This window comes from Accipiter gentilis, chromosome 5, assembly GCF_929443795.1.
Source record: "Accipiter gentilis chromosome 5, bAccGen1.1, whole genome shotgun sequence".
Taxonomy (NCBI): domain Eukaryota; kingdom Metazoa; phylum Chordata; class Aves; order Accipitriformes; family Accipitridae; genus Astur; species Astur gentilis.
In genome coordinates, this window is record NC_064884.1 from 26,202,730 (window position 1) to 26,218,276 (window position 15,547).

Consider the following 15,547-nt stretch of genomic DNA (forward strand, 5'->3'; position numbering starts at 1 on the left):
TAGGAAGTTCTGATTTCTTTTGTGCATCAATCTGACCTCTGTGTCCATAATGTGCTTGCTTTATTTGGCGTAAGACTCCTCATATAATAGTTTGTATTTTATACAGCTAAGAAACAGTTGTCTGCTAAGTACTAGTGGATTAACTCTATTCCATAACTGATTCAACAATGTTGAATCAATTTCTTTTTGTTTCAGGTGACCAAACTTTAAGAGTTTGGGATGTGAAAGCCCCAGGAGTCAAACTTGTGATACCAGCCCACCAGGCTGAGATCTTGAGCTGTGACTGGTGCAAATATGATGAGGTATAAACCTGTTCAACCACCTGTTTTCCTAACTGAACCACTCTCATTAAATAGCAGGGGTTTTTACTGCAACATTAATGCATCTTCTCTTTATAAAAATATGTCTAGTTGCTTTATTGCTCTCATTCACTACTACACCTTCAGAAGAGCATTTTTCCAACAGATAGATGGCCCAGGTAGATTAGAGGTTTTGCTTTTTCTTTTGTATAGCGGACAGAATAGTGCATAGTGGAGAAACAGTTTGTATTTCTCTGTTCTCTTTAATTTATACACTAGAGACCTCATTTATTATTTATTCATCTGTATTGTTTGATTTATCTAACTTTTGTAGCCAACATACACATGACTGCAATTTAATAACTAAATTGTCCTGATATATCTGTGTTTTATCAAATCATCAGAACTTGCTGGTAACTGGTGCAGTTGACTGTAGCTTGAAAGGCTGGGATTTGCGGAACATCCGGCAACCAGTGTTCATCTTGCTTGGTCATACCTATGCTATTAGAAGAGTAAAAGTAAGTTGTATTTTATTCCCATTGACCACCACTGAATTGTTACACTTTTTTTTCTAGAAAGCAGTAATATTTTATATTGCCTAATAACTAGGGAAAACCCAACAGATGTTGAAGATTTTAGGTGCTACAGGAACTGTTCTTGGAAACCTTCAGTTTAGCACTGTAAAACCTTTTGATATTTAGCAGACTGCTGGGATTTCAAAGTAAATGACACCTTCAAAGTCAATATATTTCCATGAGGAGTGTTTGAGAGCTTGAGAGAGGGTTGGGAGGTTTACTTCAGCTAAGTTATATGGGAAATTTCAGAAAGAGGAAATACCTTCCCTTGTTTGTTTTTAAATGGTGCTGTGCCTTTTTCTTTCGATACAAAGGGTCAATATCCACGTAAAGCAAGGTATAGAACTCACTGTGAATATGTGTTTTTGTGTATACAAAGAAAATGATAATATGTTCCAGAGATTTTGAAACTTTATGCATGAAAGGCTACAGATGACTATACTGGATCTGTGTACTACTAGATCACCCACCAATAGGAATTTGTTCTAGATGCACAATGACATTTTTTTCATATTAGTGCTTATTATTTTTTTATATTAGTCAGATAATACCTGATCCTTTTAAAGCCTTTCAGGAACAGCTATGTTTATTAATATTTTCTAGGAAGTCTGAACTGGTATGAAATAATTATTCTGGGTCAGTATTTTGCTTCACATGCCCTTGGAATTTTTGATGTGTTTCTAACAACTTTAAAAGTTACTGTGCTTAGGTTGTAGTCTGTCAGAAAAGCGCGTGTTTCAGGAAGTGAATCCTGTTTGTGGCCAGTCAGCCTGAGAAGCTGCTGCTCCTCCTTATCCCCGCTACCTTTGCCTGCTATCCTCGCTGGTGGTGGCTGTCCAGTCTGTTTTTCTAACTTAATTCCTACATGACCATGCTCTAATCTGGCTCTGTGAAATGTTTTCCATAGCAGAAGAACATCTAGCAGTGGTGTTTGAGTTTGGTTTTTTTCTTGTTTAAAAAACAAGGTCATTTTGCAACTCCAATTTGACAGCCATTAAGATGGATGAATCAATACACTATCAATCAATACAGACTGTAATATTCTTACTCTCTGACAGTGGGATCTTTTAAAAACAGCTCTGCCACTAAGGGATTCATAGCACATTGTCTTCATGATAAAATGGAGAAAGTGAATGCAGAATTGTTATTCACCATAACCTGTGATAATAGAACTAAAGGACACTTCATTAAACTAGTAGAAGATGGATTTACAAGCAGATGGAAATACTTCTTTTACACATCAGATGGTAGACTTCTTGAATTGGCTCTCTGCACAAGGGGTTGCGTAGGCACGCAGTGTCATCAGGTTCATGGATATCAGCTGGTTGATAAACAGATACTAGAAGAGCTAGACAAGGATAGCATCTCTGATTTTCCTACTCTCTATCATCCTGGGCTGCATTAGGAAGAGCGTTGCCAGCGGATTGAGGGTAGTGATCCTTCCCCGCTACTCACTGCACTAGTAAGACCACATGTGGAGTGCTGGGTCCAGTTCTAGGCTTCCCAGTACAAGGGAGATGTGGACATACTACAGTACATCCAGCAAAGGGCCACAAAGAAGATTAAGAGACTGGAGCCTCTGTCCTACCAAGAGAGGCTGAGAGAGCTGGGACTTGTTTAGTGTGAAGAGAAGGCTTAGGGAGGATCTTATCACTGTGTATGAATGATTGGGGGAAATAGAGAAGACAAAGCTTGACTCTTCTCAGTGGTATGCAGTGAGAGGACCAGAGGTGATTGGTACAAAGTAAAATACAGAAGATGCCGTGTAAACATACAGCACTGGGCTTGAAGACTGTTGGCCTAACCAGGTAGGGTATCTTTTATATTCTTATACCATCTTATCTGAGTTTCCATTTTATGGCCCATCATGCTCCCTGTTTTCTTAAAATGCTTTGAAATTATTATTAAGAGTGGGCCAGCAGTAAAATTTTCTTTGTACCAACTTCTGAGATCAGTTCACTGAGTGGCTTTAAGATGATGGTGGGGAGGCTATATATGCCTACACGTGCAAGGGAGAGGTATGTAAGAGTACATGACTTCTGTTCTGTCTTAACAGGCTTTTATAGTTTCCATTTCAAGATAGACATGGTCCCTGTGGACAGAAGATATGAGAGTGTGGGCCAGCACATAAAGGTGGTGTGGCATATCTACACTTGTGTGGTACAACTCACCAGTCACACTAAATTAGAGAGAGAGACCAGGATGCTACCTAAATACAGGCAGCTGTCCCTACCAACTTCCCTTCCTCTGCATTGTGGTGACACAAGCAGTTATAAAGCTTTGCAGCAAGCTGGCTCAGCTGATTTTTCTGACTGAAAATCCTGTCCCTAAAAGTGACTAGTTTCTGTCTGGATCACTAAGCTGTCTCAATTTGTTGCTTAACTGCACAATTGCAAGCCCTGACACAAAGGAGAGGGGCAGGAGCACACAGCCTGAAGTGGAAAGGGCAAAAGGGATGGCCACAAGTCTTGGCAGCAGTGCACTCTTAAATTAGCTTAAACCAACCATGAAATCACACTCTTCAGTTGTCTGTCTTTTGTATTCTGTTCATTTGTTCAGGGTTGTGTTGACTGTCAGATCTGAGCCTGGCAAGGAATTCTACCCATCATGATACTGTCAGGATTCCTGCAGATTTCTTGTGGTCTTTTATTGCAGTACAGGGTATTATCAGCACACTGAGGTCATCTGAAGCCCTTTACAGGAGATTTTGACATTGATGCATTTGCTGCTTTCATATTCTTAGCTGGCTTCAATCTCATACTGAAATGTAGTTATGGTTTTGGAGTTTACCTAAAAAGATATTTGGATGAATGATCTGTGAAATACTGGAGGTCAGGATAGATGATATGTTGGTGTCTTCTGTCGATATGTAACTGTTCAGATGGTAAAATTGTAGTATCTTATAGCTAAGTGGAACAGAATTTTAAAATACTCTCTTCTCTTTGTAGCAGAAAGACATTATGCAAATTCTTTCACCGTACGTGTGTAGTCCTCTGCTAAGTATTTTGATAAGAGTTTGCTTAGGTAAGTTTCTAGGATAATTAAGGTTAATGCCAAAGCTTTTCAGCTTTGACAAGTTGGTTTTGCTTCATCTGAAACTATGTGAACAAAGACACAAAGAGGGCATGTGGGAAATGTGCCATTGGTTTTTACTGCCCATCAGACTTCTTCCCCTTTTTTTCTTCTGCATCACAGGAATATGAATAATAAGATGTTTTGTTGTGATCCCCTTCCCCCCTCCGAAAAATTGTAGGAAATCTGGAGAGGTTAATGTTCAAGCATGCACAATGCTCAATTCTGCTATAGTAAAGAGAACTCTCAGCAGAGTTCAGCAGGCAACAACATACACTGCTCTTTTGGCAACTTGGGCAGTTGTGGCTATAGCCCAGGATTAACTTTTGACTTTGTAGTAGCTGTGAATAATATTGGAAGCCTTGCAGGAAGAATCTTGCCTGTGAACCATGATGAGAGGGACCTGCATTTCAAACTGAAGTTATGTCAATGACTTTTCTATTTCCTGTTGAGAAACACAGACCTTAAAATAGTTGGAAACTGAGAATTACCAAAAAGCTGGAGCCGAGGTGAACGATTTTTGCCGAAGTGCATCCTTTTTGCTGCAGTTAGAGTCTGTAGAAGAGTGTATTCTGAAAAATACCATGCAGGAGAGGAAGAAATCATGAGGTGACATTATACTGCCTTCAGTTTTTCAACTTATCTCCAATTTTACAATTTCTGTAAATAATGTCAAAAATTTAGGGCATGGAATTGATGACAGTAATCTATCTTGTGTTCTGTGCAGTATGGCACAAATTTTCTCTCTGAAAATAATGAACTGGTAACACAGCTTTTCTGAAACTCGCTTTATATGAGATGATACTGTTCATATGTATGTCCTAAAACTTCTTAACTTTACAGCAGGGTCGTTTGGCACTGCTGTAATGAAATCAAACCAAACCAAGATCCCATAGAGCATTCCTTGTAACTAGAAGTATGGCAGGGCAATTTGTTGATGTTGTCTGATTTGTTGCAGCATGATGTGGTACATAACAAGACAGTTTTAACTGTTTAAACTTTGGTAGCTTTCTACTTACAGTAAGTCTATATATGTTCACAATGTTTTTACTTTAAAAGTTGTTCTGTTTTGTTTTCTTGCAGTTTTCACCATTCCATGCAACTTTATTGGCATCTTGCTCCTATGATTTTACTGTGAGGTACAGTATTTTTTTTTAATTGGATAAAAATGGAAAGATAATCTATTTTAATATGGCTTGCAATAGAAGAGTTCTAGAGGGGCCGTACTGAAATGCAGCTAATGTTGCTAGTGGATATTTTCTCTCTTCATGAGCTATGTTGAAAATGCATGGGTTCCTCACTTACAGGCTAGCTCAGTCACTGTTCTGAGTATCTGCTCTGACAGATGCTTTCTGTAATCCTTTTCACATCATTCTGCTGAACGTAGTTGCATCTGGCTGTGATAGTGTCTGATAAGAAGGTAATAACTTGTTAAATGAATGTAGGTGGGTGACTTTGTATGTTTCTGTGACGTATTTTTATTTAAGCTTTTTATGAACAATGTTTCTGTCCTACCAGGATTTGAGGAAGCTTTATTATTGTTTCACAGCGTATATGCTGAAGTTCTTTAGACAAGACTTGTGCAAGTTCCCCTGGCTGCCCAATATATCTAATACTGCTGAGGATTTTATAGTACAACTGATTTAAAGCTGATTAAAATTCCTAAAGGAGTTTGACTTCGTATTAGAACTTCTCTAAGACACACAGTGTCATAAGTCGGTATACTATGAAGTGCATTCCTGAATATTTCAATCACATTCTTTGATCTACCTTTTAATTTTATAACATGGACTGAATATAGTAGGTAGTACATTTACAAATAGGAGAAGCCCTCTTGCCTCCACAAGTGACTGCAAACTTATCCCACTCACTCAAATCATCCCAATTGATGTCACTTCTGGTTGTGTCCTAAGTGGTCTGACACCAGACAGAGAAAGGTTCTGTTTCCTAAGGAAAACTTTGTTAACTCTCAGTGCCTGTATATGTTTCAAAATCATAAATATATATAGTCTTGTGCCATAACATCATATAAAGTTGCATCATGAAGTTAGTGTGTTAAGCATTGTAGGAATTTTGTATATTTTCAAAAATCTTACTGGAAGAGTGGTATAGCTGGAACAATCTGTTTTCACCTGAGCTCTTGGTTGCAGCTCCCAGAACGCAGCTAACAGAAATATGCAGGAGTGCAAAGGGGCTCTGAAGCTCTGCTATAGATGATGTGGGACTGCTTGAGACTGTACAGTGACAATGGTAATGTTCCACAGGGAGACAGCTGCTGAAGCAGTTGCCCTTGGCACATGTGAGTCCTCAACCCTCGATAGCACTAGAGACGATGTTGCCTTCCAGGTCTTAGGCTGTAGGGAGTGCCTCGTGCCTCTTCTTGGGGCTAAGGTGATGGTGGCCTCACCTGTGGGAGGTGTGTTCTCTTTGAGGTACTGAGGTGAAGGAGCTGCAGGAGGTGAGCAGGCTGTGTACACTCAAGGACAGTGAATGCAAGATCGACAGGGTCTTCACAGGTACCCTTCAAAGGTGAGAGCCCAAATCCCACAGTGCAAGGAAAGAGGGACAGTAGAGACTATGCTTCAAGCAGTAGAGGATAAGGGTAAAGACTCCCATGATGGGGGAGACTGGAAACTTGTGACTTCTGACAACACAGATTGGAGCTAGAGAACAGATTTAGTGCCCTGGAAATGGGTGAGCGGGAGCAAGCTCAGTCTGGGGAGACGTCAGAGTCAGCTGAGCCTGAATCAAGTGTCTGTACCAAAAGAAAAATGTGAATCATCACTGGAGACTGCCTCCTGTTGCCTTCTCCTCTTGAAGTATATATGTCTGCCAGCCCAACTTGATGTCTTGGAACGTTTTGTTGCCTCCCTTGGGTTGAGGTCCAGGAGGTTGTGCAGAGCCTACTAGGATTTGTCCAGATTCAGAACACCGCCTTTCCCCATTTCCCTGTATGGGTTCTCATGTTACTGAAGGAGGTGACCATGAATGTATCAAGAGTGGCTACATGGCACTGGCAGCCCTGGTGGTGTTTTCCTTGATCCTGACAGTGAAGGAGAAAGGTCCAGGTAGGAAAAGACATCTCCAGCAAGTAAACACTTGGCTGTGTAGATGGTGTGACAAGCAGGGCTTTGTCTTTTACGACTACAAGGTCCTCTTATAAGCAATTGGGTACTGCGAGGCAGGGATAAGATCCATCTGACAAAGTAGGGCAAGGGCATCTTTGCCAACAGGCTTGCTAAGCCAGTGAGGAGTATTTTAAACTACGGATAACAGGGCAGAGTGACCATAACCTGAAGAGAAGCAAAGCATGAGGATCAGAGAAGAGTGTGGGGAATAGCATAATGCCAGAGGCTTTTGCACTTTCTGTGTAGAAGCAGCCTGACACCTGTGTAGAGCAGAGGACACAAATGGGGAATTAGAAGTCCATGTGTGGCGGCAGAGGTGTGGCCTCTTGGGCATTATAGAGAAATGGTGGGACCACTCACAAGACTCAGGTGCTGCAATGGATAAAGGCTCCTCAGGAAAGAGAGGCCAGGAAGGCGAGGTGGTGATAACAGTAAATCTGTGAGTTTAGCCATCCAGTCACTCCCTTAAATTTTCAGTCTCTGCGTGGGCTGGTTCCTTTCAAAAAATCGTGCCTTTCTCTTGTAGATTAGAACTGGATGGTGAGCTTGTGTACTACTCTTGTCCCCCATAGGCATGTCATTATTTCAGTAAAGGACTTAAGTGCTTGAGAACCTTTCCTAAACTTATGTTAATTGTTACTCATTTGCTTACTGTAATAATGAGTAGTGCCTTGCCAGTGGTATGCACTGTCATGTGGTTGGTGCCAGGAGCCTGACAGTGTAAGTGCTGTGATGTCCATATGTATGTAACTTTTTGGACTGCTGTACCAGCATTCTGTCTTATATAAAGTGCTTAATTTTATTTATGTTTAAAATGCACTTCTCATAGAATACTGCACAGTGGTCTGTGGAAGGTTATTTATGGGATCTTACTTAACATCCTTTACTGATGCAGTGCCAGCTGGTTTGCAGCATATCGTTTCTCAAAAGGCTTCTAGGTCTAAAATAAAAAGTGGTAATTGGCTTCTTCCAGTGGTCTTGTCTGAGCAATAAGACTAATAATCAGCATACTGACGCATTGAAGTGACTTGATTGTGTGTCATGCTCTTCTCATTTTTGACACCAACTATATATCCTTCAGGTTTGGCACTAATACAGTTTATGCAGTACTGAAATCTAGTGCAATTTCAACTCTGACATTTTCATACATGGAAACTGTCAGTAAAGATGAGGAGAGTTCCTAGCTCATATACCAGGGTGTCTGTAAATGCAGAGCTTGGGGATCTTTTCACAAAATGCCACTCTAGGCATTTTTTTCTGTCCAAACCATTACTTGCTGTGACTAGGGATGGAGGGCAGGGTTGAAGAGGTGAAATACAGATTTTTAGCAGTTTTCTAAAACTATGAGTTTCTGAGTTTGGTTATGAGGGAACAAACCACAGAGAAGGCCAGGTGAAAGTCTTTGGAAAAGGTGGTGCAAGCAAAACATTCTGTATAATGGAGGAAACTTGTTACCACAACACTTGGTAACATCTCTCTTAAAGAATATAATATGATGAATATGTTGTACCTCTACCACATATCCTGTACTGTCATTTACATGAAGAAATGTAGCTCACAGTAAGAAGTAGAGTTCACTTAGAAATGTTCAGAGTTTGACTGGATGCACCATACATTCTACATACACACATGCGCACATATGCTGTCATGTATGCACATGCATATACACACATGTGTACATGTGGGCATGACTGTATAAACACATACATACATTTCAATTTAAGAACAAAAATACTTGATAAATGTATAAAGGGTGGAGGAGAAGTAGGGATTCCAGTATATGGTATTAGTTTTGGATCTTGTTGAATCTACTCAAGGCTTGTGACATTTTAGCCACATTTGATAGTAATTCATACAACAGTATGCTATGGCAGTCCTTTAAAAACAGATTCATTGATACAAACACTGTTATTTTAATAGCAGCTTAGTTATGATATTGTTCTTTTATTTTCTTTAATGTTTCTGTTTAAAGCTCAGAATTGTCTGTAAGCATTAACACATAGTACATAACTGGATACAGCGTAGCTTACTGTTTAAGCTCTGTAATCTTAAATGTTACTGAGACTTTGTAGCTTGACCAAACAAACACAAATCTTGGATAATGTTACCAAACTGCCATGTAAGAGGCAGGGGTTTTGTTTGTTTCAGGTAGAACAGCTAGTTTGGCGCAACTGGCTATCTAAAAGCAAAAAATAGTAGGTTGAAGGCAAAGTTAGCAATACTTAGCTTCATCCTTTGCAAATAATAGAATGATTGCATGTGTGCACTATAGTCAAGCTACTGAAAACTAGTTCACATGCCAACTTCATACTGGGAGCTAAGAAAAAGAGGGTGTAGATTTGAACTTGTTTTTTTACGTACTTGGGTATAATGATTTGTATTTAAGCCCTGTCTACTAAATGCCTCATTGAGACACCATTTCCGTACTCTTTGGAAGAGTTCAGGAAAAATTAGCTTAATTAAAGAGCAGTTTTAACACAAATTAATCATTAAAATGCCAGGAAATGCACAAAGTACTGTAACGTTTCCAGGACTTATTTAGGTCTGCATGCATGTTCTTAAACCTTATCTCTATCAAAATTCAGTTTGAAAGAACATCAGTGTCATCTCTTACTGGAATCAGTGTTTTATATTTCTGGACTCTCTTCGGTATATAAAAAAAAAAGTCTTGATGCATTAGGCACAGAGAGTGCTCACCAAAATCTAAACAGATCTGATAAATTACAGAACTTCATTAAGCTGGTATCAAGCCAGATCTTGAAATTTATTCACAGAAGCTTGCCTCTGAGGCAAAAAGGTGATTTTTGTTGAAAGTTGTACTATACTGGACATCATCTCTGCAAGATGCTTTAAGGTAAACCACTGTCTCCAGCTCTCCATCGCTGTGTACAAGTTCAGTAACTTGGATCACAAAGAAATCTTGAGAACTTCTGGAATAATGCTGCTCATAAAAGAAACTGTCTTTCACTTCCGTTAATTATCCTTGTTGTCTTTTTTGTTTCTTTTTTTTTTTCTTCTTCAATGTGAAAAGGTGGGTGTTCACTTATTTGCTGTCTTTTTTCTTTTCTTTTTTTTTTTTCCAAATGGAAAATGTCTTCCTGCTGATCAAAATGCTTGTCACTCGTGGTTTCCAGTGTGAAACTGAAAACTCTGCAGTAGAAGAACCTGTTAATTTGAATGTCTCAGTTGATGATAGCTCCTCCATCATTACAAAAAGTCGCCTTGATAGCAGAGTCGCTAGTAGTAGTCAGAGCTTTGGGCATTACATCTGACGAAACTAACAAAATTCAAAACCGACTGTACTGTGCAATTATGATTTAACTGTTTGTTGCAACTATAGAATTAGTCAAAATCACTCATACACCAGTGTAAAGCATATCTGTTCTCTTACATGTTTCCTTTTTGGATTAAAACAAGAATTTTTGACATGCAAATGAACGCCTGTGTTCTTGTATTTTGCAGGCATTTTCCTGCCTGCACATGCTAATTTTCTTTGAAATAAGTATTATGAGATGGAATTTCTCTTAAAACTAGGAAAGTGTTGGTCGCAGGAGCTACTCGTCAAACGACTCAACCTCATAAATAGGTTAATATTTTTTATCTATGGAATCAAATTTTCTGTTGCTATGAATAGCACTATAATTTTGTTGAAGAATACAGCAAAGGGCTGTGTAGGGTTTTTTCTTTTTAATTTCTTTTAATAAATAGGTCTGTATAAGTGTTAAATATTTGTAATTAAAACTTTCAAGTATTTATACTTGAATATTTAACTATGGCAGCATCTGAATATTTTTTTTCTTATGGAAAGTGTGTCTTTTTTCTTCTAAATAACCCCTTTTAAATTTTTGGTTGTGAGGCTATCTATTCTTTCTTAGTTTGTCATACAAATATGTTTAAATCTTTCTCTACACAATGTATCGTGCCTAAAAGGCAAAGGTGGGGTTTTTCTGTGGACCGATGAGGAAACAGAAGCATTGAGAGAAACCACACATACCTACAGTATTATCTGTATGTTAGTGACAACCACTTCTGTATTTCTCAGGCATCTGACTTACACATAAAAATGTGTAAAACTGACCTTTCCCTGTGCTTGATGAAAAGTGGGGCATGTGGCAAAGTGAAATGAAGCTCCAGTCTAGAATCATGATACGAAAGGACAGGGAATATTTAGAAGCTCTGATGAGACCATAGATGCCCCTAAGTTAGGGGTTTGCATCCCATTCTAGTTAATTTGTGTTTTGGCAAGTAATTGGGAAACAAAGAGTAAGCTGGATAACTTCACTCTCTAACTACACTTAAATTACTGTGAATCAGCAGCAATGAAGTTGTTACTGTTGTACACCAACCAGCCCATATGGGCTCATGACTTCATCCTTCAAGATTAGAGTGGTACATGATGCTGCATCTTGTGCTGCACTGTGTATTGATTTAAGCTAAAAGTAGTAGAGAAGACTTGTACTTGCCTAAATGGAGTTTCTCACTTGCATTTCTTAGATCAGATTGAACATTTTAGTGATGAGAAATACCTTCATTTTGTGAGCATGCCTTGTTTTTCAGGGCACTCTCTGGTTTAGGATCTTTGGTTGATACCTCAATAGAATGATGATGCAGATACGTTCTAAGGTTGGCTTCAAGCCCATGATGATGATGAGAGTGAAATCATTGTTTGGAGGAAAGTATTAAAGTTACTTGTAAGTGTTGCTAATTTGAAGATCTTTAAAAGCAGAAGGGATATTTTGAAGGCTAGTCACTAGTTGTTCTTAAAAGTTATTCTGTTACATTGTGGCAGAAGAACTGAAATAAACATAATTTGCAATCTGCCATTTTACCTTATAGGAAAAATGTTTGTATGGGATTTCATTGTCAGGACATCAACTCACATGTGTAATAGGAAAAAACAGTGGTGCATATGCAGTTCTATTAGAGTCATAAATGTGAAAGTGGTGTGCTTTGTTTTCCCATACAGTACATAGGAAGTATACCAAGAAGTTAGCATTTCAGCAAGAATTACTTTGAAATAAAGCATGTAAGATGAGTCCTTGGAGAACAACTATGCTACTGGAGCAAACTCAAAAGTGAAACCTATTTCAGAATTACTTTTTTGGATCCTGTTCCATTTGATTTGGCTCTCAAGCAATTCTTCCTCTTCTTTGATGCTTGTGGAAGATAATACTTTAAATAAAGGCTTTCTTCTATACCTGAGCTGCTTCATAATGTTGATACTTTACTGGAACTGTAATGAAATAATCTCATAAGGATATTATTGTGGAAATAGTTAGATGTCCCCAGTTAATGCCTGAAGTAACAACGTTGCCTTGATAGGCCTGTATCCAACAGTAGCTTCACAGTAAGTTTTGCTCCAACAGCAGTTTTTCTAGTTTGCAGGAAGAACTTTTGCAGGTAGCTATCTTTGCACAGGGATTAGAGAATGGGAGCAGGAGAATGAATTGCGTGATACACATGTAGTAAACTAACACTGAGTTCTGGGTTGCTCTTGGAAGCTTCTTGGTTATATACATCCATATGCTACTGTGACCTCTGCCTGATGTAGTTGTGTGTGGATGGTGGCATTAGTCATTGAGTAGGCTCTTATGGAAAGCAGCAAATAGCTGATTCACACCCACCTAAAAATACAGTGTATGAAGACATCTTTATTTGAAACCTAAGAGCAGTAGTAAAGCTTTCATGCATAAATATTTATCACTTTTTGTTGTTCCCCAGAAGGAAATGGGCTTGAGGAGTTGTGTTCTTTGTGCTCCCATCTGTGCATTTTTCCTGAATCATTTCCTGAAGTAACTTTAGAACCTATTGACTTTCACTAGTAATTATTTTTATATCAAAAAATCAAAGGTCCCAGATAGTCTGTGGAACTTGAACTAAGTTGCAGTACTCAAACTCTGTACTGCTTCTGACTTTTTGCAAACATGACTCCATATAGCAAACACCAAATTGTCCTACTCTTTTTAAAATTGATCAGAAAGTCTTTTCTAAGTGTTTGTTAATGTAGACCTGAAGTTGTCTCATTTAATCTTAGTTTTCAGTTATGACCATCTGTCTTTCAAGAGTTAGTAGAGAGCTAATGTGGTAAGGAAGGCTACCAATATTACTTAGAAACAACAAGATTTGTTTCTTTACCTTCTTAGGAACAAAGGTGGGAGGATGAAAATGCTGAGATGGTCTTTTGCTCCTCTCTCCTGCAAAATAAGTTGTTTATCTTAGATCTCAGGTACTAGGAAAAAGTTAAGAGGGTTGTTGCTATGGCATAGCCATTGTGCTGATACCACTCTGCTTGTTTATGAAGGAAATAACTTCTACATGTTAAACAAACTGACCCTGCTGGCTCCAGTGTTTGCTATTTTACCTGAATTTGTTTTGAATATGCAGTGCTTTCAGTGTAGTTGGTGTACTGGGGAAAGAAACAATACTTAGTAAGAACAGTTCAGTATCAGGAGCAAGGCAGAGACACCTCAGTGATTCTTACAGAAGTAGTAAAGCATATGACTGACCACTGTGAGAAAATTCAAGCTGTAGAAAATTTGATTACAGCTTCCAGCCCACAAAATGCACTGTGCTTTGCAGCCTATGGAATTTTCTAAGCAGTATATACAACCCAGAAAAGAAAAACAGATCTTTCTGTTGTGCCCTCATGTGATGTCTTGTCAGTGTGTTATTACCCGAAAGTTCTATTCCTGAATCCTTTTTTCATGACTGAGGTTTCTTGTTACCTATACTTTCATCCCATCTTCTCTTATGCTTCTTTTATCCTTGCTGTTAACTGCATTGATGGACATTGCATCTAACAGGAGAGTAGCTGGGAGAAGTAGAGCACTTCAGAAATCTGTTGTCTAAGCATTTATATCAACCATGTCTGGAAAGAAAAAATTCTTTTTGAAATATGAATTAGTGGAATTAACTCTATAATGCAACTGATCTTTGTAATACAAATTTATTATTAAATTATAATATTAAATTCTGTTTTACAGGAACACAGTCTCAGATTTGAGACTAGGAATGACCAGTATCTCTAAATGAACATGTAATTTTCAGTAAATAAGGACCCCATAGTGAACAATTTGAAAAACTGAGAAAAATCATAAATCATGCTAGTGTCTTTCATAGATAAAATTCTGCAGCCATTAAAAAATATAACAAAAGTATTCCAGCCTACATTTTGTTCTCTTTTAATAATGTCCCAATGGCTGCTCTTTGCTGCCAACTTTTGATCTCAGTTTCTGCAACAGGAGACAAAGAAGGTTTTGCCCAGTGGGGTTTAATTTATGCAAATCAGCAGATGGCTTTGCAGGAATATGATTTGTTATGTTTCCTAAGTGGATGAGTTTGCTTTTTTAAATACCCTGGCAGCAACAGATTTGTCAATATCTTGCATTATATTTTTGAAATGGCCTTTCAATTACTTTAATTGTGGTTTGTTTGATTCCCACCCACCCCACCCCCCGCCCCACTCTGTAGATTCTGGGACTTTTCCAAGCCTAACCCTTTGCTGGAAACAGTTGAGCATCATACTGAATTTACATGTGGACTGGATTTAAGTCTTCACAACCGTGGTCAGGTAAGAGCTGGGATGAATTTACTTTTCACTTCCTTATTATAGCCAGTGTGGTCATGGCTGGACTGCAGGACTCGGATGCTGAATGAGAGCCACCAGATTGCAGAAAGCTTCTGGAAGTGAGTCTGGCTTAATGCTTATTAAATAAACATCACTTCAGGTCCATTTTTATTTATAAAGCTGTTACTCGTGTTGGGCAGGAGAGATGGGCAGGACAGACAGAATTGCAAAATCAGATAGCTGAAAGCTACATTATGCTCAGGGAAGATGAGGTAGTTCTGTTTCAGAAGGAAGAGTAATAGAGAAGGGCCTAGAATGCCAAGCTGAGATACAGCGCTTCCTTCCATCTGCTTAGGATGTAAAGTTAAACACTGGTAGTGTCACACGTGATACCTGGTTTGTCATAGTATTTGGAGTACTAGAAGAGGCTTGATATGTAGTTAGAATTCTAAAACCCTCAGCTATTGACATGAATGAGTGGAACCCATTTTATCAGGGGCACTTATTTGTGTGTGGATTGTGGTAGGATTCTCCTCTGCTTCTGTTGCTACAATTGCTTCTATTCTGTAAACAGAGGATTGTTTGTAGTATGAACTGTTTTTTTCAGGCAAGAAAGGCAGAAAAACTAATTATTTGCTTTAAAACAAGAAAGCCTATAGTTTTCACACAGAAATTACTCTGAGTTAACTGTAACTAATGCACTATTTAATGTGCCACAGATATCATTTGCATCTAGATTCCATTCTAATTCACAGTGAAATTAATTTTTTCACCCCAGATAAAGTGACTTGTAACATCTGCAATGAAATTCTGAATGGACAAAGCAAATGAAACCATCATAATTTCTGCTACTGATAAAAAGACACAGGAGGAAGGTGTAAGTTTGGCAAAATACTTTGCTTAATG

General features: G+C 38.5%; 1 protein-coding gene across 4 annotated transcripts in view; it reads left to right on the top strand.

The window, feature by feature from the left end:
- Positions 1–15,547, top strand: part of PEX7 (peroxisomal biogenesis factor 7) — a 45,146-nt gene that overhangs the window by 17,356 nt on the left and 12,243 nt on the right. For 2 of the 4 annotated variants that reach the window (XR_007505995.1, XR_007505996.1), the window contains exons 6-10: positions 196–302; positions 704–817; positions 5,030–5,085; positions 14,545–14,644; positions 15,420–15,518. Coding sequence is in view for 2 of the 4 variants with exons in the window: in XM_049800066.1 (XP_049656023.1) it covers positions 196–302; positions 704–817; positions 5,030–5,085; positions 14,545–14,644 (377 nt within the window). In the remaining 2 variants the exon portion in view is untranslated. The remainder of the gene's footprint in view (positions 1–195; positions 303–703; positions 818–5,029; positions 5,086–14,544; positions 14,645–15,419; positions 15,519–15,547) is intronic. The other 2 variants (XM_049800066.1, XM_049800067.1) reach the window with 2 other exon arrangements.